The sequence below is a fragment of the Tiliqua scincoides genome, chromosome 4 (genome assembly GCF_035046505.1).
Source record: "Tiliqua scincoides isolate rTilSci1 chromosome 4, rTilSci1.hap2, whole genome shotgun sequence".
NCBI lineage: Eukaryota > Metazoa > Chordata > Lepidosauria > Squamata > Scincidae > Tiliqua > Tiliqua scincoides.
The window spans coordinates 81,207,826-81,234,688 of record NC_089824.1 but is presented as its reverse complement, the minus strand read 5'-3'; the positions used below and the strand labels follow the sequence as shown (position 1 = coordinate 81,234,688).

The window sequence follows — 26,863 nt, the reverse complement described above, 5'->3', positions numbered from 1 at the left end:
TTGATTCTCAGTTTAGCTTGAACAGTCATAGAATACATCTAGAAGGGTGCAATCCTAGCTCACCCTTGGGCCTATGCAAGTCCCTTGCGCCGGCCCAGGCGGGTTGCAAACTTGCCGTAAAGCATGTTTGTGCCTCCTCGAGAGTTGGCTGGGTGTGAGGGAGGCGTTCCAGGCGGGCGGGGAGTGGGAGGCGGGGCTAGGACCCAGCAGATATGCTGGATCCTAGCCCCCGTTTCCAAGCAGTGTGGAGTGGCTTGCAGCCGCTCCACTCTCCTTGGATTTATGCCAAGGTTGCGTAAGTCTAAGAGACCCATTGGGGCTTCAGTGGCTTACCTGGGGGTAGGGGAAGAGTTTTCCCTTATCTCCAGCTGAGCCAGTTTGGGGCCCTATCTTGAGCTGGATACAGTGCAGGCCTCCTGGCCTGCCTATTCCAGTGTAAGATAGAATTGCACTGCAAATGTTTTAAAATCCTTGAATTATTTGAACTCATTTGCGGAGGAGGAACATTAGAAGCTGTTTTTTTTAATGAAAGTTCAGTAGAATACAAGGCACACATACAACTTCTGTGAAGCACTTTTGAAGCACGTTATTGAAGAACGTTTGAAATACAGTTAAATACAGTCAGTTCTCTTTATGTGTGAATTCGCTATGTGCAAATTCGCTTATCTTTGAGGGGTGTAATTGCCACCATCTCTCATTATCTGCGACTCTGTTCTTGTTATCTGCTAATAGTGTGCTGGTGCTGCATCAAACGGACATTGTATTGGCCTGCAGAGAATTGTCAGATATATTTGTATCCACTTCCAGACTTGCCCTGCCATCTTGGGTACCACCTTGGGGGCTCTAGTTGAGCCTTCGCAACCCTGGCAGTGATGAGAAGCCAATGATGAGTGGTTTCTGGAAGTCTTCATGAGGGCTGCTCTGGGCCTGGGGCAAGCCTAGGGAAAGAGCCAAGAGACAGATGGATGGGTGAAGCAACCCACTCCACAATGCCGATTTCTGAGGTTTCATTGTTGGGCCATCAACCTTAAATGAGTTGAGGATAGTCAGCAAGGAGAAATGGCCATTACCACAGCCACAATCTTCATTACATCAAAGGATAGCCAGCACAGAGCCCTTGCTATCACTCAGCCCCATAGACTTCAGGTTAAGATTCATGTTCATGAAGTTCATAGAGCGTGTGGTGAAAAGAGTCCCCTGGAACCTCACATTTTCTTCATAGGCTCAAAGATTCAGTATATGCTAATTTGGTATCCACTAGATTTTCCAGGAACCTAACCCTAGCAGATAATGAGAACTGACTGTATATATTAGGCGTATTCAATAGTCTTCTTTCCTCCAGAAGATAATAGACATGAGTATAAGTAGTATGCAAGATTTTAACAGACAAGTCCTAATCCTATTTGCTTGTTTAGTTCAATTTATTTGGACTTGCTTCCTAGTGTAGGATTGCAATCATGGGTTCTGGAGTTAATCAAAATACTTTTCCTAGGGGGAAGATTGTGATCTGTCATTAGATCACAGCAAATATATTTCCTAAACTCTGTAAGTTATTGGTCAAGTGATATAACAGATCTTTGCTTGAAATGAGTTGTGTATTGTGTAGCTTTGGGGAGGGGGAAACATTTCATGAGGTGTGGGGTTATTTTATGAAAGCAAAATCAGCAACTAAACTGCTACTAAAATTGAAGAAAAAGGTGTGTGTGTTTTTCTGTTCATGGTTACAAATACTTGAGAATACAAGCACTTAGATTGCAGGTCTCCATAAGTAGGTGTGGGAAAATGTTTTATTAAAGCAACTTGTGGTAATGAAAACGCACGTTCTCGAGCAGAGAATATAGCTCTGCAGCACTGAAATCTCTGGATAAGATTCAGATTTTTAGTTAAATCCCTATTGTGTAGTCTTGCCATCTTGATGTGGTGAAGTTCCTGTGGTGAAGTCCTTCGAAAACTGTTACCGCCACATCTTACATGCCTAAGGCAGACATGGGTCACATCTCAGAAGAAGGGAACTTTCGTCCCCTTCCCCTGAGTAAAGGAAGTAGCCCCGCAACCAAAAGGTCGGCGGTGAGAAAAAAGCCTGACACGGAGGCTCATGATCCGGTGGAGCATCGCTCCTCTGGTCCTGGCTCCCTCCCTCCTTGCTTCTTCCTCCTGGTATGCCTCCTCCACCCTCCCTGTCTGTCTCCACCCCACCTCCCTGTCACACCTCCTCCCCACCCTCGGCCTGCCTCCCCCTCCCCTCGTGTTCCCTTGCACGAGTGTCTGCAGGGCTCCCTAGGTCATCAGAAGTGAAAGTGGAGCGATCATGCTCCACTTCCGGTTTTGCAGAAGTGAAGCGTGATCACTCCACTTTCACATCTGATGACCTGGGGAGCCCTGCAGACACTTGTGCAGGGCTCTCCGCATCCCCCAACAGGCTGCTGCAGGGACTGGTGAGTGCAGCCCAATCCCTGCAGCCCTCCTGAGCGGCATGATCCTGGGGATCGCGTCTCTGCCTCCCCCCTGCCTCCACCTCTTAAGGGGAAAGAGGCCAGGACCCTCAGGCTGGGGTGTCACGACACCTCAGTCTGAAAACCACTGGTTTTAGGGTTAGTTTTTTCGTTCATTCTTAGGTAGAGTTTTTAGCTTTTTAGTCTTCAGCTTTTAACTTAGGTTTAGTGTGGTGGCAGTTAGCCCCCCCCCCCCTTTTAGGATTGGTTTTGGTTTGTTAGGTAAAAACGTTAGATCACGGCACTCAGCCTGAAAAACTGTTTATATTTCAGTATGGATTCCAGCCCTGAAAGCTTTAGCATGTTTATAAAACTTGGTTGTCTTAAAAGTGCCTGGACTGGAAAAACTGCAAGCACTTTGTTGCCCCATATGCAAGACATGTATAGTGACACTCTTTGAGAAAGTCTGTGTATAAATGGGCATGATTATTTAAAAAAAACTGTGGATGTTCTGGGTGACTTAAAGATCTCAATTTTCTAAATTTTGTGGTGAAAGGCCCCATTTTCTTAAGTGTGTGATACCTCTTAAAACTAGTTAGTTTACAGTGCAATCCTGTGCATATCTATTCAGAAGTAAGGCCTGTTGATTTCAATGGGACTTGCTTCCAGGTAAGTATGCAACGGATTGTCACATTAGCGTACCAACTTTGACAGTATCAGATTCATTCCAGTCCGACAAAGTGAATAAAGCATCTTTGTTTTTAGAAATGTTTTAGCATGTTAAAGACCAATTCATGTAGGATAATTCTGGCAACAACTGTCAGCCATAATATCTATATGGAACCTTTTATTTTCAGTGAGAGCATGCCTCCAGAGACTGGGTGCATGCAGCAAGATTTATGTATTCAGAAGCTGGGCCACTTACCACAGGGGAGGACTCTTACTGTCCAGTACTCTTCCTGGAGATGTTTCTTGAATTTCCACTGTAGGAAATGGAATTGTGAACTAAGTAAACTTTCATCAGATGAAGCAAGGAGGATTTTATTGTTCTTAAAGAAGTCATGACGCACAATCAACAAGTATTAACTAACACTGAATTCTTTATTTACGTTTGCTTTATTCACATATTATATACTTATGCTAATCTCTTTCAAGTATGCACAGACATTCAACGCCTTCTCCCCTGTGCCTTTTTATCACACTAGAGTTGTCATTGAAATGTTTCATACTTCATAGAAGGTGAAATTCAGCCAGTTAATCACTCGGTTTTTTTTAGTTTCAATGACAGCAAGTTTATTGACTCTCCTGTTGGCTTGTTCAGTTGGAGGGGGAAGGTGTAACACCTCTTGTAATTTGTGGGTACTAGTCCCCTGCTGTTTAAGTACCATTGCAATAATTCCATAATGATTATAAGTTATGTTAACTTGAATTTGTTTAGACTAAATTAAAAACAACCTCTCTTTTGAAGGTTAGAAATTCTATGACACTTATCAAAGTCTCTCAAGAGGAAAAATAGCTTGTGGTATTGTCGTGTAGATTTTTCTTGAGTATTTGCTTTCTTGAGTCAACAATACATACATAAACTCAACAATACATACATTTCAGTGTGCATTCTAAGTTCCACTGAACAGAGTGCAACTTCCTTTAAAGAAAGTGTTTTTAATATGAGAATTTATCTATTACTACTCTATCTAACAAATGGTGTATATTTAATGCAGTGCCACCCTTGTTCTTTCATGCATTTGTGAAACCCAGATTTTAAATATTTTTGCAGTTGAGCCAAAATGAGAATAGGTAGCTTTATTAGACTTAAGAATTGTTATTATAAAACCATGTCTATATGTAAGGTTATGAATTCAGTTGATAATACATTACCATAACAATTTTGGATATTCTTCAGCCAAACTTTTGTCAAATTGAAATGTTTAAAAATAAGGAAACCCTTATATGAATCTTTGCTGGCAACTTCTCTGGTAAATACAAATTTAAACTTCATTAATTTTTTCTGATGGAAAACATTTTAAAAAGGAAACTAATAATACATGTATGAAAACCAATAATACATTCATAATACATGTATGATTACCTCTCTGACAATGTGAGTTAACTTTCATATGTCTTTTTTTCCTGAATTAACCATTAACAAACTTTCCAGTTGCTTTTAAAAAACTTTCTCAACCTTTTCTGAAATCATAAAGCAGGCAGTGCTGCCCACTTCTTATAAGACTTCACTGCGTTCGCTGCTTGGAAATTTGACTAGGTAATCCCATACAGTTTCTTAGCAGATGTTTCTAGAGGCCTGCATGTTTTTTGTCAGAAGAAATGAAATACAGTATTGACTGGTACCCTTCTAGCTCTGTAAGTTAACTGCTATTTAGTATGCTCTTCTAGGACTGAGTTGTAGAAGCTTGTTCTTGATAACTACAAGCACCTTGTCTTCTTGCCACTTTATGTGAAGATTCATGAGAATAGCTGCCCTGATCTCCCTGCCTACATAGCATTGTCTTTTCACCTGGTGGTATTCAAGAACTCTTGCCAGTTCTAAATTCACCATAGATACTTGCCTATAGGTTGAGAAATTTCTGCCAATAAATCAATCTTAGATCAACACCTCTGTGTCTGAGGTGAGGTCACTTGGGGTCACTTTCTGTTGAGGTCACTTGGGGTCAGGGCTTTTCAAGCAAAAGCCCTTGCAGTGCAGAGATAATTAGAGGCTTGTTAATTTCCACCGCAACCTCTCCAGGGCAAAGCTGCAACTAAAGTTAATCTTTTATTCTCCTCCTGATGGAAAAAAAACAAGGCTTCCATTTAAATCAAGCAAGCTTCTTTCAATTTTGCAAATGCTTGGCAGAGGTCTTTTTTTTTTAAACACCAGGATGTAATCCTCATTTCCATTTGAAAAAACGACCCAGGCTACAATTCAGTGCACTATTACTTAAGAATAACATCGATGAAAAGCAATGGGTCTATGTCTGAGTAAATAAGGTTGCAACTGTGTGCAACTGCACTTGCTCACAGTCATTCCTTGTTGTTTATATCTCTGCTGTGAATTGCACACACCCAGTTATATGTTATAAATTGTATGTTATATGTAGAGCCTCTGGCTTAACACACCAGGCACCTTAAAGAAGGATTTGATTAATGGTTCTCCTGCAGTGGCTCCCAACCTTTTTTCACTTGCATACCCCCTGGCAACCCATTTCCATAAACTGCACTCCTCTTATTAGCAAAATGTTTGTATTTAATATTGATAATATAAGCCCTCATCTCCTCTATATGAAAACCCATACTTTATGTATTTGTCACAGTATTTTCTTTTTATCTGTTTGAAGAAATGAAAACTATGCCTTTTCACTGTTTTCCACCAGAAGTGTTCTGAGAAATTCTTGCTGATTGATCACTTTCCATATTATGTTTCAGCTTTTTTACTGTGCTGGTTTTCGATCACTGATTCATACATGAATTGATGACCAAAAACTAGCTATTGGTGGGGCTTTCACAGCCAACTAGCTACCTCCCTTCCTGCCTTGCTGACCCTGCAAGGCATTCTGGAGCACTACTTGCCTTTTCTGCCATTATTTAATTTTGTTTACAAAAAGGTTGTGAAGACCAGAATTTAAAAAGTTAAAGAATAAAATTTTATCTTATGATCTTTTACTATATTTTTAATAAATTAGAGACTATACAGTTCTTAGGCAACAGTTACTGGTAGGTTTTTTTGGCCTCGGGTAAAATCAGACAAAACTATAGTCCAGGGATCTCTAAACTTTTCAGCCGAAGGGCTGCATCAAATATCTGGCACAGGGTCGAGCGCCGGAAAAAAAAAGTTAAACATAAAATTTAAATAAATACATTAGAGTTGGAACTTGGACGAATGAATAAATGAACGGGCTCAAACATCCAGGATTTCTCCAAGCATGAACACAACCCAAGAAATAAAGCATACACTTAAATGGACCCTCATTCCACCACCCCACAAGCACAACTCTGGTTGTGTTGGTCAACTGGGCCAGATGCTCTCAGGGGATCAGATGCTGGCCGTGGTCCAGGTAGAGGCTCACTCGAGCTCTGGCCCCCGGGCCGGGGTTTGGAGACCCCTGCTATAGTCGGACACCCCCCTAAGTTTAACCCCCCTCCCTGATTGAGGGTCCTAGAAAATTTCATGATATTTTGTTCAAAGCCCGTCCTTGATTTATCTGTGAGATTGACTTATAGGCACGCGTTTGCGGTGAGTCACCTCGCTTGGTTTTGTTCAAATTCTTCTCAGATGTGTGGAAGCTGGAAACAGAAAGTATACTCTCAGCACATTCTTCATTCATGCTGCAAGCTTGCCTTCAGCCAGCCCAATCCTGAGCTGCCCGGAGCATGCGGCTGCAGTGGCGCTGGGAGCAGTGGCACCTCGGGAGAAGGGGACTTTTGGAAGGGAAGGGAAGCAGCCCCATAAGGGAAGCAGCAGGGGCTACTCACTGGAGTTCATGTAGGGCACTGAGTCCCACACAAACGCCTTGGATCCGGTGGAGCAGAGCTCCATGGGACCCGCCTCCCTCCCTCATCTGTGCATGCCTCCCACCTGCCCTTTCTCCGCCCCACCTCCCCATCACACCTCCTTCCTGCCCTCTCTCTGCCCTCCGCCTGTCTCCCCCCTTCCCATCACGCCTCCTCCCCACCCCCACTTACTGTGCCGCGGCTCGGCAGTCCATGAGACCGCCAAGCAGCGGAGGACAGGCGCCCACCCGGCACTAGCCCAGTGCCAGTCAGCACTGGGCTAGCACAGGCGCTGGCCCAGCGGCAAGTCTCGCAGATTTGCCTTACGGCACGTTTGTCACAGTGCGCTCCGTGGAAAGCCGGAGCACCGAGCTCAGGATTGGGCTCTAAATTGGTAAATGATTTTTCTCATGAACAGAACACTGATTAAAATCTGTCAGCCGTGTCCTGCTTCGTTCTCTCAGGCTGGAGAAATCTAACTAGGTGTTTGAGGGGAACGTTGTTTGGCTTCCATCTTAGGCACTTGGTTATGGGGCACTAGATTACCTAAAGAAAGTGAGTGGGGAGGAGCAAAAGCAATGGGCTTCAAGCAGTGTTCAATTAGGTGTTACACTCACCTGAGGATTAATTGTGAAAGCAGGGTCATAGTAGCGAAAGAATATACTTTTTAGTCCTCTAAAACTAATGTTAATATAAGAATATAATTTTTGTCTCCAGCCCACGAAAGACCTCAGAGTTAGAGCAGGCTTTCTTTCCCAGTAGTTTGGCAATTGTATGTTTAGGCTGAGGGAAAATAAAACTTGTTTCAGGTAGGCACATGTGTTTCTTCTTTTGCTTGAGTAAAGTGACAGTTTAGTTTCTTCAGTGTTCAAAATATTGAATGAATTCAAGTTGCACAGAATTTTTTTCAGGCATAGGATTTCCAAGAAAAAACAAACTATGAGATGTTAAACTAGTACAACCAAGGATTCTTTAACGTAAATAAGTGGGAAGTCTGAAAACAAGGAATTATGATATCTGAATTACAAAGTGTTTGACCATGTTAGAGTCCAAGGTAAAAGTAGCAAAACTCCCAACCAAATATACAAAAAAGTCAGCCATGAAGTATGAAAAACGAATTGCAAGATTTCTTATAGCTACTTTTTGTTTGGGAAGGTATGAGGTTACCTGGTTGTAGAAGGACATAAACATGAATCTGCTAACTTAATAATAAATATCTGCTGCTTTGTATTTTACTATGTTGCTAAAGAAAACTCAAAAATTAACACTGATTTGTCTTTTGGATATTCCCCCCCCCCCCCCCAGGGTTCAACATGTCATATTTTCTTTTCCCCATACCTAAGTAATATCCAACAATTTTGTTTAATGTTGTGCCTTTTCTGGCCTTGTTAAATGGCATCCAGATGTTCGCTTTTGTTCTACCATGCTATGACATTTTGGCATTGTCATGTTTTCCATGTTAATCAGTATTTAAATTGCAAAATGAATAACTCCAATATCAAAGCATACTTCACTGAAACTTTTCACAGGTACATCTACCTTTATAGAAGCGTTAACAACCAATGGTACCAACATACAGACATCGGTAGCAGGAGTGACGGCCAGTAAACGAAGATTTATTGATGAAAGGAGGGATCAACCTTTTGACAAAAGGCTGCGGTTCAGTGTGAGGCAAACGGAAAGTGCTTATCGGTACAGAGACATTGTTGTCAGGAAACAAGATGGCTTCACACATATTCTATTATCCACAAAATCATCGGAGAACAATTCATTAAACCCAGAGGTTAGAACAATGTGGTTACTTTGTTTTGGGAGGAGAGGTTTGGCAAGGAGAGGTTTGGTGCTGTTGTTGTTTTGTTGCATTTGAAGGTTTCTTTGGTGAGCGAAAGAAGTCCAGTTGCACAAGGGGGTAGGGGCAATTTTCACCAGTCTCCCTTTCTTCTGAAACCCCCTGTAAATCTGTTTCTGAAAGTCCCAAAACTCCTAGTCATAAATGTTCAGGGGGTTTCACAGAGGGCTGCAAAAAACATTCTTCCACTTGCAGAAAGAAATATTAGGATATGACCTATTTTATATATTATTTATATAGCACCATCAATGTTGGTGGTGATCTATAAAAATTCATAAGCAAACAGGATAAGTTCCTACCCCCAAGGAGCTTGCAGTCTAAATTCAAGGATGGGGAAGACAACAGACACCAAGTAGACCAAGACCAGTGTTGAAACTTGATTATTGTTGAAGATGAGGACTCTGCCTTTGAAAATTGTTCAGAAGGTTCAGCTGATTCAGAACATGGTTACCAGATTACTAATAAGGGCAAGTAGTTGGGAGCATATAAAACCTATTTTGCATTATCAGGTTTACAGTTTGCTTCCATGCCTAATTCACAGAACATATGAAGGGCTTTGCTAGATCAGGCCCATTTTCCAGTTTCTCATAGTGGCCCATCAGCACACAGACAATGTGATACCCTGTGTCTCATGTTTGGTGGTAGGAGATACAGGGCCCATCCAGTAGTGAACCCTGATGGCACTCTTTTCAGAGAGACCAGTGCAGCTTCCATACTTGGAATTTTTAAGAAAACATTAAAAACATATTTTGTCAAGGCCTTCATGAATCTGTAATGACTTTTAAACTGTTGCTGTATATTGATTTTAATTCCCCTGTGTTCGTGTTAATAGATAACTCTGTGTATGTGTGTGTGTGTGTGTGTGTGTGTGTGTGTGTCACTTATTTTCTGCAAAACATGTTGATCTCTCAGAAAAATAGCAAAATGTTAGGTAAATTGTTTATATATCACTATTCAACGAAAAAGTTCACAAAGTGGTTCACAGAATAATAATAATAATAATAATAACTTTATTTCTACCCCGCCTTTCTCCCCGAAGGGACTCAAGGCGGCTTACAACATATTAAAAACAATTTAAAAACAAATAAAAACATATTAACACATACTAAAAAACAGCAGTCAGAGCAAAAATAGGTAAAAAGAGCATAGAGCAGCAGCAAGTCATAAAAGAATCAGGCCTGTAAAAAAAAATATTAAAAGATGTTAAAAAATGTTAAAAGGCCAAGAACTCAGAAGGCCTGTTTAAACAGAAGGGTCTTCAGGCCTTGCCGAAAGGTCTCAAGAGAGGGAGCCATTCTTAAGTCAAGGGGAAGGGAGTTCCATAGCGTTGGTGCCACTATTGAGAAGGCCCTATTTCTTGCAGCCGCCCCACGTACCTCCCTAGGCGGCGGCACTTGTAAAAAGGCCTTCTCTGATGACCTGAGAGGGCGAGCCGGATTGTACGGGAGCAGGCGATCTCTAAGATACCCTGGTCCAGAGCAGTATAGGGCTTTAAAGGTCAATACCAGCATCTTGAATTGGGCCCGGAAACGAATGGGCAGCCAGTGCAGCCGCTGGAGAAGCGGACTGACAGGGTCGAACCGCCTACCTCCAGTAACCACACGGGCCGCCGCATTCTGCACTAGTTGCAGTTTCCGAACCGTCTTCAAGGGCAGCCCCACATAGAGTGCGTTACAGTAATCTAATCTCGATGTCACTGAGGCATGGATCACCGTGGCCAGGTCTGCACGATCCAAGTACGGCCGCAGCTGGCGCACCAGCCGAAGCTGAGCGAAGGCCCCCCTAGCCACAGCCGCCACCTGGGAATCCAGGAGCAGCTGCGAGTCCAGGTGGACCCCCAAGCTGCGGACCTGCTCCTTCAGAGGGAGTGCAACCCCATTCAGGGCAAGCCGATAGTCCAGCACCTGCATCGAGGATTTCCTAACCAGGAGAGCCTCTGTCTTATCCGGATTTAATTTCAGCTTGTTAGCCCCCATCCAGATCCTCACTGCCTCCAGACAGCGCTCCAGGTCCTCAACCGCCACCCTGGAGTCTGGAGGAAAGGAGAGATAGAGCTGGGTGTCATCAGCATATTGATGGCACCCCACTCCAAACCCCTGGATGACCTCTCCCAGCGGTTTCATGTAGATGTTAAATAGCATGGGGGACAGAATTGAGCCCTGTGGCACCCCGCATCTCAAGGGCCAGGGTGTCGAACAGGCATCCCCCAGCACCACCATCTGGGACCGACCCTCCAAGTAGGAGCGGAACCACCGCAAAACAGAACAGAAATGAAGAGAGAGTTCCTTGTCCTAAAGGGGCTCTAGGGATCTAAAAAGGATTGATGTTAAACCAAATGTTTGTGGAGAAGGTAAGTTTTGAGGAGGGATTTGAATAACCAACTAAAGGTGGCCACAAGGAAGAATGGGAGGAGTTGATTTAAGAACGCAGGAGATTTTAGGGACACAAAGATTGTTGGAGAAGTAAGGGACAGAAAAATTAGAATAGTGCAAGTTTGTATTACCAGCAATTACATTGATTTTCAAAAACAGAACATTTAAAAACCTTTTAGATTTTGAGCCTTTATTCTTTTCCAGCTTCCTTACTTATAAGCTTCTCAGCAAATTGAGAATTTAGATCTTCTGTTGAACTTTAATTTTAAGGTGTTTAGAATTTTCCCATGTTGAAAAACATAAGTAGGGTATGGTATGGTATTCCATGGATGTTTCTGCTATGAAAAAAGTACTTTAAAATGAACTTTGTCCTTATTTTAAATTTTGTTGATTGCATAGCCCACCTGCTTTTCAGATCACAGAAATGAGCATGCATGTTTGTGTGTTAGTGAGAGAGAGAGAGAGAGAGAGAGAGAGCTTCAGATGCAGTATTTTGCATCTTATTTTCATGCATTGAACATGTCTTTTTTCCAGGTAATGAAAGAAGTCCAAAGTGCACTGAGCACAGCAGCAGCTGATGACAGCAAGCTTGTTCTCCTCAGTGCGGTTGGCAGTGTCTTCTGCTGTGGCCTTGACTTCATTTATTTTATTCGACGTTTGACAGATGATAGAAAAAGGGAAAGTACTAAGATGGCAGATGCTATTAGGTTTGTAAAACTGCTTTTTATCACTGTGCTTAATGATTCAGGGTTACCAAATACCAGGTCATCTTTGATGCAAGAACTACTGCTGTTCTAATCACACTTGAAATATTTTTTCCACAGCCAGCAAATTTGTACTATTTACATATTCAGATCAGAACTCTAAATTAGAATATCTGTTCATTATAAAAGCATTATAAGTGTGTTCATGTTCAAATTAATCATTAAAGGTTTTGTAAAGTATTAGTATGTTTCAAACATGGTCTGTGCACTGTTGTGTGTTTAGGAGGAGCTTTGTTAGAATATTAAAACTTAACGCTTTCCTTTATTAAAAAAATAATAAAAAGATCTGGTACCCATTGTTATGGGAAATGAGATTGTCCAGATAAAAACTGTATAAGGTAACTGTTTGGAATTAAGACTTGGGTTTTAAGTGTTTACTGCTACATGTTTTATAATCTGAGATAAATGCCATATGTCAGTCAAGTATGCTTGACATGGTCATTGTTATTCAAACTTCTCAGTTTCTCATTTACATCATACACTTCCACTTTTATTGTAGCCCAAGTACTCTTAACTCCCCAACTTATGGCCTGGCTTAAAATAGAAAAAAAAATATATTTCCACCTTTATTGTCATCTGTACAAATACTCCTATGTCCATTTTATTAAACTAAGGGTGCAGTCCTAACCAACTTTCCAGCACCGAGGTAAGGCCAATGCAGCTCCGAGGTAAGGAACAAACATTCCCTTACCTTGAGGAGGCCTCTGTGAGTGTCACCCAACTGCAGGATGCACTACATGCCCCATTGGCACAGATATGTCAGTGCTGCGTTGGTTAGAATTTGGGCCTAAGGGCCCAATACTATCCATCTTTCCAGTGCTGATGCAGCCATGCCAACGGGGCATCCATTGCATCCTGTGGTTGGGCAACAGTCACAGAGCCCTTCTCAAGGTAAGGGAATATTTTTTTCCTTTTTATCAGGACTGCATTGTGACTGCTTTAAAAGTGGAAAGTTGGATAGGATTGAACCCTACGTGGATGAAATTATTCAGATAATGAACCAAATTAAATATTCTGATAACAGAGACAGGCTATTCACTATAAACAACCTTAGTACTTTAAGATTGCGCTTTTTACTTTGAGGAAAATTTTGAGCTGTCTGCAGTGTGTAAATGGATTACTTCAGATGCTGAAATCAATTACCATGGCATTATTTTTCTTTCTAAATGGCCGTGGGAGGTCAAAGGAAAGGGCAATGATTTGTGTAAACTCAAATAATTTTTTCAGCTGGCCAGTGTAGAAATGACAGACTTAGGGTTCCTTATGACCATGTTTTGCTTGGTTATTTATACTGTCTATAGGGATTTCTTGACTCAGCATCCTGTATTGCTTAGTGATGGGGATACGTTCTCAAATACCCATTGTTAAGTGAATCCATCATTAAGTGAACAGGCAATCCCCATGTATGATTCTAAAAACAAATAGTGCTTGTTACCACCAGGCTGGGGAAAGCAGGGAACAGAGTAGCTGAAACTTGCCTGGAGCGTCCTGCAGGTCTCTTTGCTTGCAAAGTGACCCTATGTTTTTGCTGGTTTTTCAAATCTTTTCAGTGTTGTTTACAAATCCTTTGACGGTTGCTGAAGCGGAACAGCTGAACTCTGTGCTATACCAGCCACTTGCTTGCTAAATGTCCTGCTGAGCACAATCCTTTGATCTCCCAGATCAGCGGAAGTGAGGCATTTGCAATTCCATGTGACCTTTTGCCTCAGTTCCGGATATCAAAGAATCATTCTCAGCATGCAAGCAGCTGGTACTGCACAAGTTCAACTATTCCATTTCAGTGACCATGCAAGAATTTGCAAGCTAAAAGAAGCAAAAACAGAGGGTTGTGGGGATTGCAGAGGACCAACCACCATCTTATGTGGTCAGTTGTTATTCAGAAGGTCACTAAGTGAGGCACACCTGTATCCAGTGGCATATCTAAACCATTTACTACCCAGTGCAAAGGAAATTTTGTAAACCCCCCCCCCAACAACATCAAATTAAATTAATTAAGGGCACAATTCTATCTTGCGCTGCAACAGGGAAGCCAAGAGGCTTGCGCTGTGTCCAGCACAGGATAAGTGCCAAAGTGGCTCAGCCAGAGGTAAGGGGAAACTTTTCCCTTTACCTCTGAGTAAGCCACCCTGGCCTCAATGGGTCTGCTCGGACTTGCACAATCTCCTGAGGTGGCTCAAGTCCGAGGAGAGCAGAGTGACCTGAAACCTTTCCACGCTGCTCGGGGAACGGGGTTGAGACCTGGCATAACTGCTGGGTCCCATCCCCACCACCCGCCCTCATGGCCACCCACCATCCGTCCGCCCCAGAACACCTCCCTCCCACCTCCTACCCGCCCACCCCAGAGTCTTGTGTTGACTGAGCTCGGCCAGTGCAAGGCTCGGAGCCTCCGTCAGTACGGAGGCTTAAGTCAGGCTCCACAGGCCGGCACACTTCCATGTGCTGGCCTAGCCGACTCATGAGGAGGCGCAAACGTGCCTTATGGCACATTTGCAACCCTCCTGTCGCAAGGGCCTGTCAGGATTGTGCTGTAAAGTGGTGTTTTTTTTAAATTTGTAAATATTTATTTATTTGCCTTTTAAATTTTTTATCCCACTTGTCTCCCGAGGGGCATCCAAAGTGGCTTACAACAATTAAAATATATATACATCTAAAATAAAACTGTAAAAAGCAACAACAAAAGACATAGACAAATCTTAAAAACAGCCAGCAGCAATCAATCACAGGCATAATGGATGAACAGAAGCACATAAAATACAATAATCAGTAAATAATAAAACCAGAAGATGTCAGGAATTTTTTTTCTAGATGTACAAAGAATGAGCTGAAGAAAGTCAACTCAGGTACAGATTTTTTTTTTAAATACTCAAAACTGCGTCTAAATTATCAGTACTGTGAGAGATTTCGTATACGTTTACTTTAGAATCAGATCCTAAGCTCTTTTGAGCCGAAAGGGCAGGGCAGACAGAAACCAATTTCATAATATTTTAAAAAATACACAGTATATTGAACTGTCAGTAGATCAGAGGTGGGGGGAAAACATTCTCTTGGGACACAACACATGGATTCTGTTTTTGCCTCCTTTCTACATGTGCCTTCTCGTCCCTTTATCAAGGTCCCCATGATCTCTAAATCACACCAAGAGGGCCTATCTCCCCATGTTAGCAATACTACCATTAACAGGGAAATCTCTTGGTGTGGTGTAGCTAAGGGGTGCAGGGGGCTGGAGAGAATCAATAGCTTACCTTTAGGAACCAGAAAAGAATTAATAGAGATTGATGAATAAATGATGACTACTACAAGGCCTGAATGTCTTTGCTTTGGGTGCCACTTGCTTGGTGCTCCTGTCGCTGCTTGCTTGCCTTGCGTGCTATCCTCTTCAGGTTCCTGCACATGCACAGGCAACCCATAGCCAGGAATAAGCTGGTAAGTAGCCAAACCTGCAGCTGACTCAAGCATGGGCTGCAATGGCAATGGGCTAGACAAGGGGTGTCAAACTCGTTTCATACAGAGGGCCGATGTTAGCACTCAGGGCTCCAGCTGAGGGCTGGAAGTGATGTCATTAAGCAGAAAGTGACATCATTAAGCAGCTAATGGCCAAAAGTCAGACCCTGTTCTCATACAGAAACTCATTAACTGCAAATGACAGAAGAGAAAGTACGCAAATCTTGATCATATTTCAGGATTTGGGAAAGCCCAATTTTCATGTAGGCCGCCATTTCAGCTGTAACACCTCAGCAGCTGAGAGCCTGAGGGCCGGATAAAAAGCTTCTAGGGGCTGCATCTGGCCCCTGGGCCTTACGTTTGACACCCCTGGGCTAGATTGTGTTGGCCCCCATGAAGCACCCAACAAAAGGTGGTTCAGTTGTGGTGTGACTGGCAGCCCGCAGCCCAATGTAAGTCATGGGACATGGCAACAACAGCAGGCTAGACTGTTGCCACCTCTCAGCAGCACGCAACAAGCAGTTTGGTTACGTCAGTTTTATAAGTGGCACAACTGAACCACTTGTGGTGTACTGCTGGGGAGCAACCATCTAGCCCAGTGACTTTCAGCCTTTTTCATCTCACGGCACACTGACAAGGAACTAAAATTGTCAAGGCACACCATCAAGTTTTTGACAATTAACAAGGCACAGCCAGTGCTCCTCCATTGGCCCTACTAATAAATGACCTTCCCCCAAATTCCTGGGGCACACCTGTGGACCACTCACAGCACACTATGGCACAGTGGTTGAAAATGGATGATCTAGCCTGTCACCACGGCACACGTGCACGACTTAAATTTGGTTGCTGGTAGGGCCTGCAGCCATGCGCACTGCAGCAACGGATGGCTGTTGCCCCTCCCCCCATAGTCTGGTGTGCCTGGTGGGGCTGCAGCAGTCCAGTGTAAATCACGTAAATCATGGGATGTTGTTGTATGTTGTTGCCCATGCCTTGTTGACCCTGCTGTTCCCCCCCCCAGCTTCTTGGCCAGTGCAGCTGCTATCCCCTTAGCTAAATCACTGCCTGTATATTATTTGTTTTTCAATCTAAACTGTTATGTACAGTCTTCTTTTGTATTGGATGGGAAAGAGTGGCTGTACCAACCAAAGTTTCCAGAAAGGCTAGACAAGATTTAGTTTATAAGTAACTGGTATTGGGTGGTAAAAAATTTGTTTGTGTCTAAAAATTTTTACTAAAATCTGTTGTCATTGATTCCTTATTTCATTTCAGGAATTTTGTGAATACTTTCATTCAGTTTAAGAAACCCATCATTGTAGCAGTAAATGGCCCGGCCATTGGACTTGGAGCATCCATATTACCTCTGTGTGATGTGGTCTGGGCTAATGAGAAGGCTTGGTTTCAAACTCCATATACGACGTTTGGTCAGAGTCCTGATGGATGTTCATCTCTCACATTCCCAAGAATAATGGGCCTGGCATCTGTAAGTAATCTGTAAACGAAACATAAATATCTATATGTTCTTTGCTTTCTTGCATATTGACATTAGATAACAGTAACTCCACCCTCTGTTTGTGGTAAGCAGAGCACCAACAGTACGAGTCCTCACTGTCACTAGCAGTGTTTCTCAAATTGTGGGTCTGGACCCACTAGGGTTGTGAGCCTATTTCAGGTGGATCCCCATTCATTTCAATATTTGTAATATATTAGACTTGATGCTACCATGATATGTGACTGCATTTGGTGAAATGTTACAGATCTGTTCTTTTAACAGGCTATTGTGTATATCAGGGGTGCCCAAACCCCTACCCTGGGGCCACTTGCGGACCTCGGGGGCTCCCAATCCAGCCCACGGGGAGCCCCCAGTCTCCAATGAGCCTGTGGTCCTCTGGAGACTTGCTAGAGCCCATGCTGGCCTGACACAGCTGCTCTCAATGTGAGGGCAACTATTCCACCGCTTGCGTGAGCTGTGGGACGAGGGTTCTCTCCACTGCTTGCTGTTTCATGGCTGTGATGCAACAGCGGCAGCAAAAGAAAGGTCAACCTTGCTTTGTGCAAGGCCTTTAATAGGCCTTGAGCTACTGCAGGACCTTCATTCATTCATATTAGTTCCATCTCTAATAAATTAATTTATGTAAATTTATTCAAATTTAATGTAAATTAATTCTTTTTTATCATGGCCCCCAACACACTGTCAGAGAGATGATGTGGCCCTCCTATAAAAATGTTTGTACACCCCTGGTGTATATGATAGTAAATGGGACTTACTCCTGGGTAAGTATGGGTAGGACTGCAATCTAGGATTGTTAAAAATTTTCCAATGTCACTTCCGGTCATGAGATCACTTCCAGTGGATCCTGACAGATTCTCGGTCTAAAAAGTGGTTCCCAGTGCTAAAAGTGTGAGAACCACTGCACTAGCTTATACAGGAAGGCATTGTATTCTTCTGACTTGTTACATGTTTGTGATTCAGTTCTCATAAAGCCATCACGCCTAAACTGAATGTGTGTGCAATAAAGAAGTACATTACTCCAGAAAGTGCATTTCAACTAGTCCAGCACTGGAAAGCCATGCTGCCTGCATAGTCGTGTTCCACTACGCAAATCCTAGTGTTTTTGTTATATTGTTCTGTCTGTGTTCCAGATTGTGGTTACTGAGTTAGCATAAAATGTTTTATTATGTGAATGCTTGGAGGTACTGTGCTCATAGTCAGTGTTTTCCCTAACCACAAAAAATTCCAGTTTCACCATCGTAGCTCAGAATCGTAACAGGGTAGGTGACCAGCACTTCATATCAGGGCATACTCTGTTTCTTCACAATAGCAGACTTGATATACTTGAGTGTTAACTTTCATGAGTATGGAAAGGCTGCTAATAATTATTCGTATTTTTGAGTAATTTTGCAGTGTTGCTCAAAGCCACACTGTTATTAGCCAAGTATTAAGCATGCTAAAGATGTTCAGTCTGTTGGCTCTTTTCATATATCTTGTTAAGTTCCATAATTTTGAATTTATTACCCATGTTTTGTACAGCCGTGCCTCAGCATCCACAGGGGTTCCCAGAACACCTGCGGATGCCGAACTCAGTGGGTCAGGACACGCTCATCCTCTGAACTCTACCGGAGCTGTGCTTTAGTCACGTATTGGGGAGGCTACTCTGACCCTCAGGAGGCCTTCTGAGACTTCTGCAAAGCTGAAAAATCTGCAAAAAACTGGAAGTGCTGATTTTGTCCTTCCAGAGGTCTCAGAAGGCCTCCTGAAGGTCGGGGAGACCTCACACGGCCTCCCCAGCCCTCATAAGGACGTCGGAACATGACTGGAGCACAGCTCTGGTTGCGTTCAGAGAATTATAGGTCAGGCAAATCTGTGGGTTCGGGCCCACAGTGAGGTAGAACTGCTGGTCCCAAAGCCGTGGATATGCAAGTATGACCTGTACTCAATATTTGACTATTTTAGCACAGTTTAACTTCATTTAAATCGTTTTTAAAGTGTGAAAAGGCTGTATATTCAAATAAAACATATCCCTTCAATGTCAACATAATGATTGTGTGGTGTAGCTTGTATGACAGTTAGCATTCTCAGTCTTAGGGACAAGGCTGGTTACTTTTTAGTATACATTAATCATACTTTTGTACAGATAATTAGAAAATTTAAATAATGTATTTCCATATGTTTTGAATGCATGTTTTATATGCAGAGAAGCAATCTTAATCTGCATTCATTAATCTAGAAATGATGTATATATGTGACCTACTAATGGGAAGGTTACTTCTATGATTTCTCCTTAGTCACTGTTAGTTTTATAATACAGGTCCAGCCTTGGTATACATGGAATTTTTTATACACTGCAAATAAGAAGGAATGTACTGATCCCTGGAGAAGGGGAAAAATGCACCCCTTTAAAATGCTTTTCTTACTGTTGTAGAGATTTTTATCTCAACATGATAAGAAGAACCCTTTAAATTAAAGGAAAACAGTCCTTTACAATAGTTAGAGAGAGGGCAGCCAGCTGACAATCCATCAATCATTCTCTCTCCAAGGGACCCCCTCCCTTCCCCCTGAACACATGAAAGAAAGACTGGAGAGTGTGATTGTTGGATTGCCTCTTAATGACTCTGTCTTAACATTACAAAGGTCAGCAAGGCTGTTTTTAAATCACCTGAGGGATCCACGTTTGCCATCCACTGATTTTTGCCATTCACTTGAGTTTTGGGAATGGAACCCACCTGAATAATGAATAATGAGACTCAACCTGTATAGCAAAATGCTTCAAAATTTCTGACTTGCACTTAACCAAGAACTTTCTGGTTGCAAAAAATTGTTTTGCAGCACCTGTTAATAACCAGCAATTCTTTCATCTAATTAATTTACTTCGGCTACCACCTGCTTTACCAGATGCAGTTAATAACCAGCTGTAGAATGAGACTGTAGAATGAAATGTTGAGATCCATTTTAAACTTTTAATTGGTCAATAAATTATTCTGCTTTTCAACAAAAAAAACTTCACAAAGCAGTTAACATTAAAAAAATTAATGAAATGGTAAGATCTCTGCCCACCCCTGCTTACAGTTTTGAAAAAAAGAATGCCACAAAAGAGGTACCAGCAAACAGTTACTAGAAAAGATGCTCTGTTGGGGTTAGAGGCAGTTGGTTTTCCCTTGCTAAATAAAAGTGAACCACCACTTAAAAGGTGCCTCTTAACCCAGTTAGCAAGGGTAGAGCTCAAACTCTGAGTTTTCAGATTATGCCTTGTTGATACATATCACTTCAGTGGACTTTTTGAGATTGTGTGATCAGTCTAATCCCAAAAAAGACCCAATGAGTTGATTCAGCTTTCTCAGGATCAAACTAAATATATATTGCTAAAAATGAAATACTATATTGCAATGTGTTTTAATTGCACAAGGACACCGGTGTTTTTAGCCACAAGATCTGGTGATGTGAGGAATTTGACTAGAAATGGATATTCAAATGAGAAGACAAGAGATGCAGAACTTAAAAATATGTAATATTTAGGTGAAATTCATTCCAATAAAAATGCAAATATGATGCATCTTGGCACATTTTCAGGGTCTTTCACACATGTCATCCGTTCATAGAAAAATATGTTTGAGGCTAAGATATAAACCTTTATTTTAAGTAACCTTTCTTTCTTTCTTTCTTTCTTTCTTTCTTTCTTTCTTTCTTTCTTTCTTTCTTTCTTTCTTTCTTTCTTTCTTTCTTTCTTTCTTTCTTTCGAATCTATATTGGCTTATCAACTTCTGCAAGCTTTCCCCTGTATCATATCCAGGCATCTGTTGATGCTTGTCTTTCCTTGGTCTGTAAACATACATTGCTTAGATAAGCTTAAGACTTGAAACTGAAAGAATCTCATAATCTTCTCCTGTTTATCTCTGCCTCTCTCCCCCCCATTGCCTCCCTTGTGTCAGTATGAAGATTATAAATCCCATGGAACAAGGTCCTCTTGTTTTACTCTGTTAAAAGCTCCATTTACTCTGGTCCTAGAATCATCATCAAAGCCAATTTCAATTGTTGGAACTGAGAATTAAGAGCAAACCTACGTAGGGCGCAATCCTGAACTGATGATAGGCTGGCTCAAGTCCCTTGGGTCAGCCCACCTGTGTTACAAAAGTACCATCAAGCACTTTTGCGGCACTGGAAGAGCAAGGAGGCCGATGTACATCTGGAGGCTGACATGGAACCCGCTTGGCTGGCACAAACAGTAAACCCGTGCCGACCAAGCTAGGCTGGTGCAGGAGTTTGGGGGGATATGGGGGTGTGTGAGAGAGGGAGGTGTTTCAGGGTGGGGAGGGGGGCAGCGGGTGGGCCCATGAATGGGGGAAGGGTGGGCGGCAGGTAAGCAGGGAACAGGGCCAGGATTCAGTACTTATGCTGGATTCTCTCCCTGTTCCTGGGCAGCCCAGAGCAGCTCTAGGCTGTTCAGATCACCTCAGGAGGTGGCACATATCCAGGAAGCCCCATTGGGGCTGCTGCTGCTTTACTCGGGGTAAGGGAAAGCCATTTCCCTTGCCCTTGGCAAGGGAACTGGTCCCACCCTACCTTGGATGCAGGGTCCACAACTGGTCCCACAACTGTCCCACAACAGTCACAACTGGTCCCACAACAGTCACAACTGGGACCAGTCACAACTGGTCCCACAACAGTCCAGTCACAACCAGTCACAACTGGTCCCACAACAGTCCCACAACTGATCCACAACAGGGTCCACAACTGGTCCCACCCTACCTTGGATGCAGAGCAGGCCTGCAGGCCTACCTGCTCCAGTGCAAGTTAGGATTGGACTGTAATTGTTACTGTAAGAGAAAATGAAAAACAAAGTATTAAACTTGTCCCTTCTTTGGATTTTGTTCTTTATTAAATTGTAAGTTATCTACCACACACTTCAGTATCTGACACAGGCATCTGTATTGAGGTCTTATCAGTATGGTTGTGTGTTAAAATTGATTCACAATCAGTTAAGGCTGATGAGTGATCAGTGACAGATATATCTTATATGTCTTATTTAGTAACTTGTATGTCTTATGCATTGTCATTTGCAACTTCTGTAAAGGGTTAAGTACATTGTCAGTAAGTATAAGTAGTATTTGAAATTGATTGTCTTATCCCCAGTAGAAAGAGAAATGGCAAGTAATGCATCCTAATTAATTATTGTAAACTGGTAGAGCATTTTTAGAAACCATAATCTACATAATCAAGTTGGTTTTTATATCATTATATTTTATATTACAAGGAACATCTTATTTTTTTCAGGCAAATGAAATGTTGTTTAGTGGAAGGAAGCTGACTGCCCAAGAAGCATGTGCAAAAGGACTGGTATCTCAAGTTTTTTGGCCAGGAACGTTCACACAGGAAGTCATGGTTCGAATTAAGGAACTTGTCACATGTAATTCAGTTGTAAGTTTCTCTTGTCATGTTCTCTTTTAATAAACACTGGATAAAGTAAGGTATCTTAACAGTGGCCAAAGACCGTTTCACACAATGAATTTTTCCTACAGATGAGCTGTGCTGAGCTTTCCTTGGTCACATACTTGTGTGTTTGGGTGGCATGAAGTAGCCACAGGCTAAAATAGGCTGTATGCACATTAATACCCACATTCTTTCCAGACCCCATGAAAAGATTCGCTGGGGCGGTGTGGGCATCATGCCCGTAGCATAGCTAGACAGGGAACAGAACAATAAGTACTGCAGGTACCACAACGCACTATGTAATTAACCCCTCCCACTCAACTTTGGAGCCATTCCGGACAGGCGCTCAACAAACCAATGGCATCTCCTGCATTTTGCTGTTGCTGCCTGGAATGGCTCCAATGATTAATGGGAGGGGCTGCTTATATATATGTTGCAGCGCCCGCAGTACTTACCATCTTGCCTTCACTGTAAGCTACTGGTCATGCCTGCCTCCATCCCAAGGTGAGAAGTCTATGTCAAGGGAAGAAAGGTAAAACATTGTGGGAGGAAGGGACAGGCAATAAACTCCTATAGGCCAGTTGTTGCTGCTAGGGGTTTACTGAATGGCAAAAGAACACACACAAAAGGGGGCAACAGAACAAGGTTGCTTCACAACTGAGTCCAGCCCTATCTTTCTGAAGTTGAATCAGTCCAGATGTAAAGATAAATAATCTTTATGTAGATACAGGTGCAACCTATTTATCCACGGATTTTTATCTGCAAATTTGTCTCAAGGAGAATGGGGTGGGTGAATTGAAAGTTGCACACACCTTTGTCTGCTTTGCCCTGCTTTGTCTCTTTTCAAGGCAGCCCAAAACACTGCAAAAAAGGCTCCACCTCACACAGGCAGGGAAATAGTCCTGGAGCCATGGAAGAGGTTCCCCTTTCAAAGGAACAGTAAGACTCCTGGAACCCTGAGCCAGTAAAGAGGCTGAGGAGGGGAAGGGGGCCCCCCAAAAAAACCTCTATAGCCAGAACACATGCAGCAAGGTAGAGTGCTCGCGCACACTCACTCACTCACTCACTCACTCACACGCAGGGGCGGTAGTAACAGAGGGGATTGCTTTAAAAATGAGTGTAACAAAACAGCCCAGCAAGCAAGTCTTCCCAGCAAGCCAAAGCATGAGATTTAGGTTACAATCCGATCCACATTTTCCTGGGAGTAAGCCCCATTGACTACAGTGGGTCTTACTTCTGAGTAGAAATGCATAGGACTGGACTCTTAAAAGCTCAGCATCCCACCTGTGAAAGAAGCGGGACAGCTGGCAATGGGGAGGGCTGAGTATGGAGTGGGTGAGGTGGAGGGGATTGATAACAGCTGCCTTAGTTTCCTTCCAGCCCCAAGTGTCAGGCTGCAGCATATTCGTAACTCTATGGAATTTAGCACAACATGTTTTTTCTTAATTGCGCTGGGTCATGGAACGAACTCACCATAAATAGGCTCCACCTGTACCTGACACCTCCAGGTCCTCTGAGGCTCTATTCCTTTATCGTCCTTGCTTGTGCTCACTTCCTCATTCCCTTTTGGCTTTCCTCTTAGTCCTCTCTGCTTGTTTGGTTTGTCTTCCTTGCTTCCTTTCCCACCCTTCTTTGCTGGCAGCCATTTTAAAGGGCTGATACCCAGCTCCTGGGCTCTACTTGCCTGAGTTTGCTTTCAGGTTCATGGCCACAGCATTTTTCTGATCCCTAACACTAGGTGATTATTTGATCTCCTGGTGTTGCAGGAGTAATTTACCAATTGTAGCAACTTCCTGTGATCCTCAAACTGAGCTCCAGCAGGCCATGTGTCTTGTTGTTCATGCTTTCTTAGTTTAAATGCTCAACTTGGCTGGTCTTCTTGCCTGAAGAAAGATGTAACTCTTGGAATTGGCTCCAAGAATGCTATCTTAATTTCCAGTAGGGAACTGTCTTAAATCATCTACTTCCATACAATTCATCTACTCCCATACAATGTGAAAACTGTTGGGATAAATTCAGGAACTGGACCTTAAATGTTTAATGGCCCGATCTAATGCAGCTATACCACCACCAGTGATTGACACTTTACAAGCATCATAAAGCATCTTCTGGAAGGGCACAGAGTTGCATACTTTCGGACTGCTGTCACAGATGGCAGGGGGACCCCACACATGACAGTGGCGAAGAGAAGCCCTGCTGATGCAGTAAGTCAGCAGGGAGAGTGAAAGGAGGTGGAAGGTGTAGGAGGATCGGGCTACTGGAACACTGGTCCCAGTATAAAATGAAGTCAACACTACAAACCCCAATCTATAAACTGTTTTTCATGGCTATAATAACCTTTGGAGTAATTCTGTGATGTCCACTGAGACTACAGTTGAGTTCTTCATCTGTGGAAGATTCTGTTATTTGAATTTAGTGCCTCACATTATTGTTAGCAAAAAAAAAAAAAGACTGAGGAACAAAATATGCCAAGCAGGCCACTGAGTAGCTTCCACAAACCAGTGGAGCTAGAATAGAGAGACTTAAACCATGTTAAATCTGAGCAGTGAGCCAAATGGAAACAGCCATCGTAGGGAACAATTTGAAACAGCTGCAGTGTGGAGGCTGCATTAATCTGCTCCAGCTTTTATTACAGCTGGAGATGCTTACATTTCTGGACTCAGGTTCTTTGCAGGCAGTTTAAAAAACTCCAATTCTTTGGCTGCAATTCTGTAGGCACGTAACTGAGAGTAAGTCCCATTAAACTCAGTGGGCTTACTTCTGAGTAAACATGCCTAGGCTTGTGCTAGCAGCACAGTATTCATGTTAGTCTCTTTCCCACATGGCTGGGGAGTAGCACTATTGCTACTGGATTAGCTGCTCTTGTGTTTTTGTTAGATAACTAATTAGTTGTTTTATGTGTTTCCAAAACCACAAAGATGAACTATAGGAAGAATATATTGACCTCAAACTTGGATATATCCCTTTATTAGGGAAAACACAATTCAGACAAACATAAATTAGTTCATTTTTGCCATCCACAGTCCCCTTACAGATGTGTAAAGGAATGTAGATGTCCCTCATCCCGCAAAGGAGATCAGCATATAGAAACAGCTTTCCACCTATGCAGGCAACACAGATATGCATCTGTGGTCACGTTGTAGTGTTCTAGCAGGACTGACTGGATGTGTCTTTGACCACAATCCTGTGCTTGCCTACTCAGAAGTAAGTCCCATTTTCTTCAATGGGGCTTACTCCCAGGAAAGTATGCATAGGTTTGCAGCCTTTCACCATGGATCCACTCCTCCTTGTAGGCCATGAGTTGCACTATGAGACTACCTACACACAAGGGAAGGCTTGCCTGGAGTCAGAAACTTGTGAAAAGAAAGTGGTAATGAAGTGACAGAATATTGTGAAAGTGAAGAAGCAGACTTCTTCGCCTACAGAGTAGGTGGTTGGTGGCCATTTTTTTACTTTTCAGTGAGGGCTGGCCACTGCTGTTGTGCTTTCAATATGCAGAAGGGAATTGCTTTGACTCTAAGCAGGTTTCTTGAAAATTAAAAATAAGTCTGTTAAGTGCTAACAGAATGTTATGGGCAAGGTAGGGGATTCGTGAATATAACTAATATTGTGGGTACCATAGGTGGCCAAGCCCTTCACTCAATTATTTTCTGCATGGCCGTTGCAAATAGCAATTGTGTGCGTGCGTGCATGTTTTTCCCATCATCTACATTTTCCTAGTGGCAAAATTTTATGATTTCAGTGCTGGAGCTATGCTGTTCTCCTCCAACAGAAGCACAGTTTGGCAGAGGGGGAGAGGGAAGGATCTAAATTTTGTGCAACAAATGAGTAACACCAGCAAATACTTTTTACTATAAAATGATTGAATGGATTTGTTTAAGCATTTCAACTCTGTAGTTCCGACATGTCGTCGTCATCATCTTATCAAACATGCTTTCTGTCTTCTCAATGTTCTGGCCAGTGTGACCAAGAAACAGAACCCAGAACAGGGCCATGCAGATAACGGCCTGGCTAGTTCTCAGTTGATCACACTGTTCAGTTGAGGGACAAGGAAAATTTCTGTCCAGACTCAGATCAGCAGAGGGAGTATTCTGATTTGGCCCCCAAGCCAGTGATTCAGCTGCATGCATGCCTTCATGTTTCTCTGTGGAAATGAATGGCAGTCACACATTCACAAGGAAGAACGTGAAGGGGTCCACATGAAGACACTGAAATCCAGAAAACTTGCTATCAGCCCTTGGTAACCCAGCTGTAACTGACAAAGTGTGTGTGGGGGTGTGTGTGTATATATATATATACACAGAGATTTAGACACACATCCCAAGATAGCATCCTACAGGACCTTCTCCGCATTCACCCACCTGCAGTCATGAAAGCATTTCACTAGTATTTGAAGAAGAGAGTATCAACACTCTTCTGTTCTGCCCCCCCATAGTGTATGAGCAAGACACAAAATGCAATAGATAGCTCTGCAGAAACCGACTTAACCCATTTTTGCCTAGCCTACAGATGTACACATTTGGTCTCTGTTACATATATGCAACGTTGGACAGAAAGCTTGATTTCTAATGGTTGGTTTAGCTCCAACCCCATTACTG

The 26,863-nt window shown here is 42.7% G+C and overlaps 1 protein-coding gene across 2 annotated transcripts in view; it reads left to right on the top strand.

Moving 5' to 3' along the window:
- CDYL (chromodomain Y like) overlaps positions 1 to 26,863 on the top strand; it is a 125,685-nt gene that overhangs the window by 96,384 nt on the left and 2,438 nt on the right. For both annotated transcript variants that reach the window (XM_066624141.1, XM_066624140.1), the window contains 4 exons: positions 8,447 to 8,700; positions 11,673 to 11,845; positions 16,613 to 16,823; positions 22,110 to 22,253. In XM_066624141.1, the coding sequence (XP_066480238.1) occupies positions 8,447 to 8,700; positions 11,673 to 11,845; positions 16,613 to 16,823; positions 22,110 to 22,253 (782 nt within the window). The remainder of the gene's footprint in view (positions 1 to 8,446; positions 8,701 to 11,672; positions 11,846 to 16,612; positions 16,824 to 22,109; positions 22,254 to 26,863) is intronic.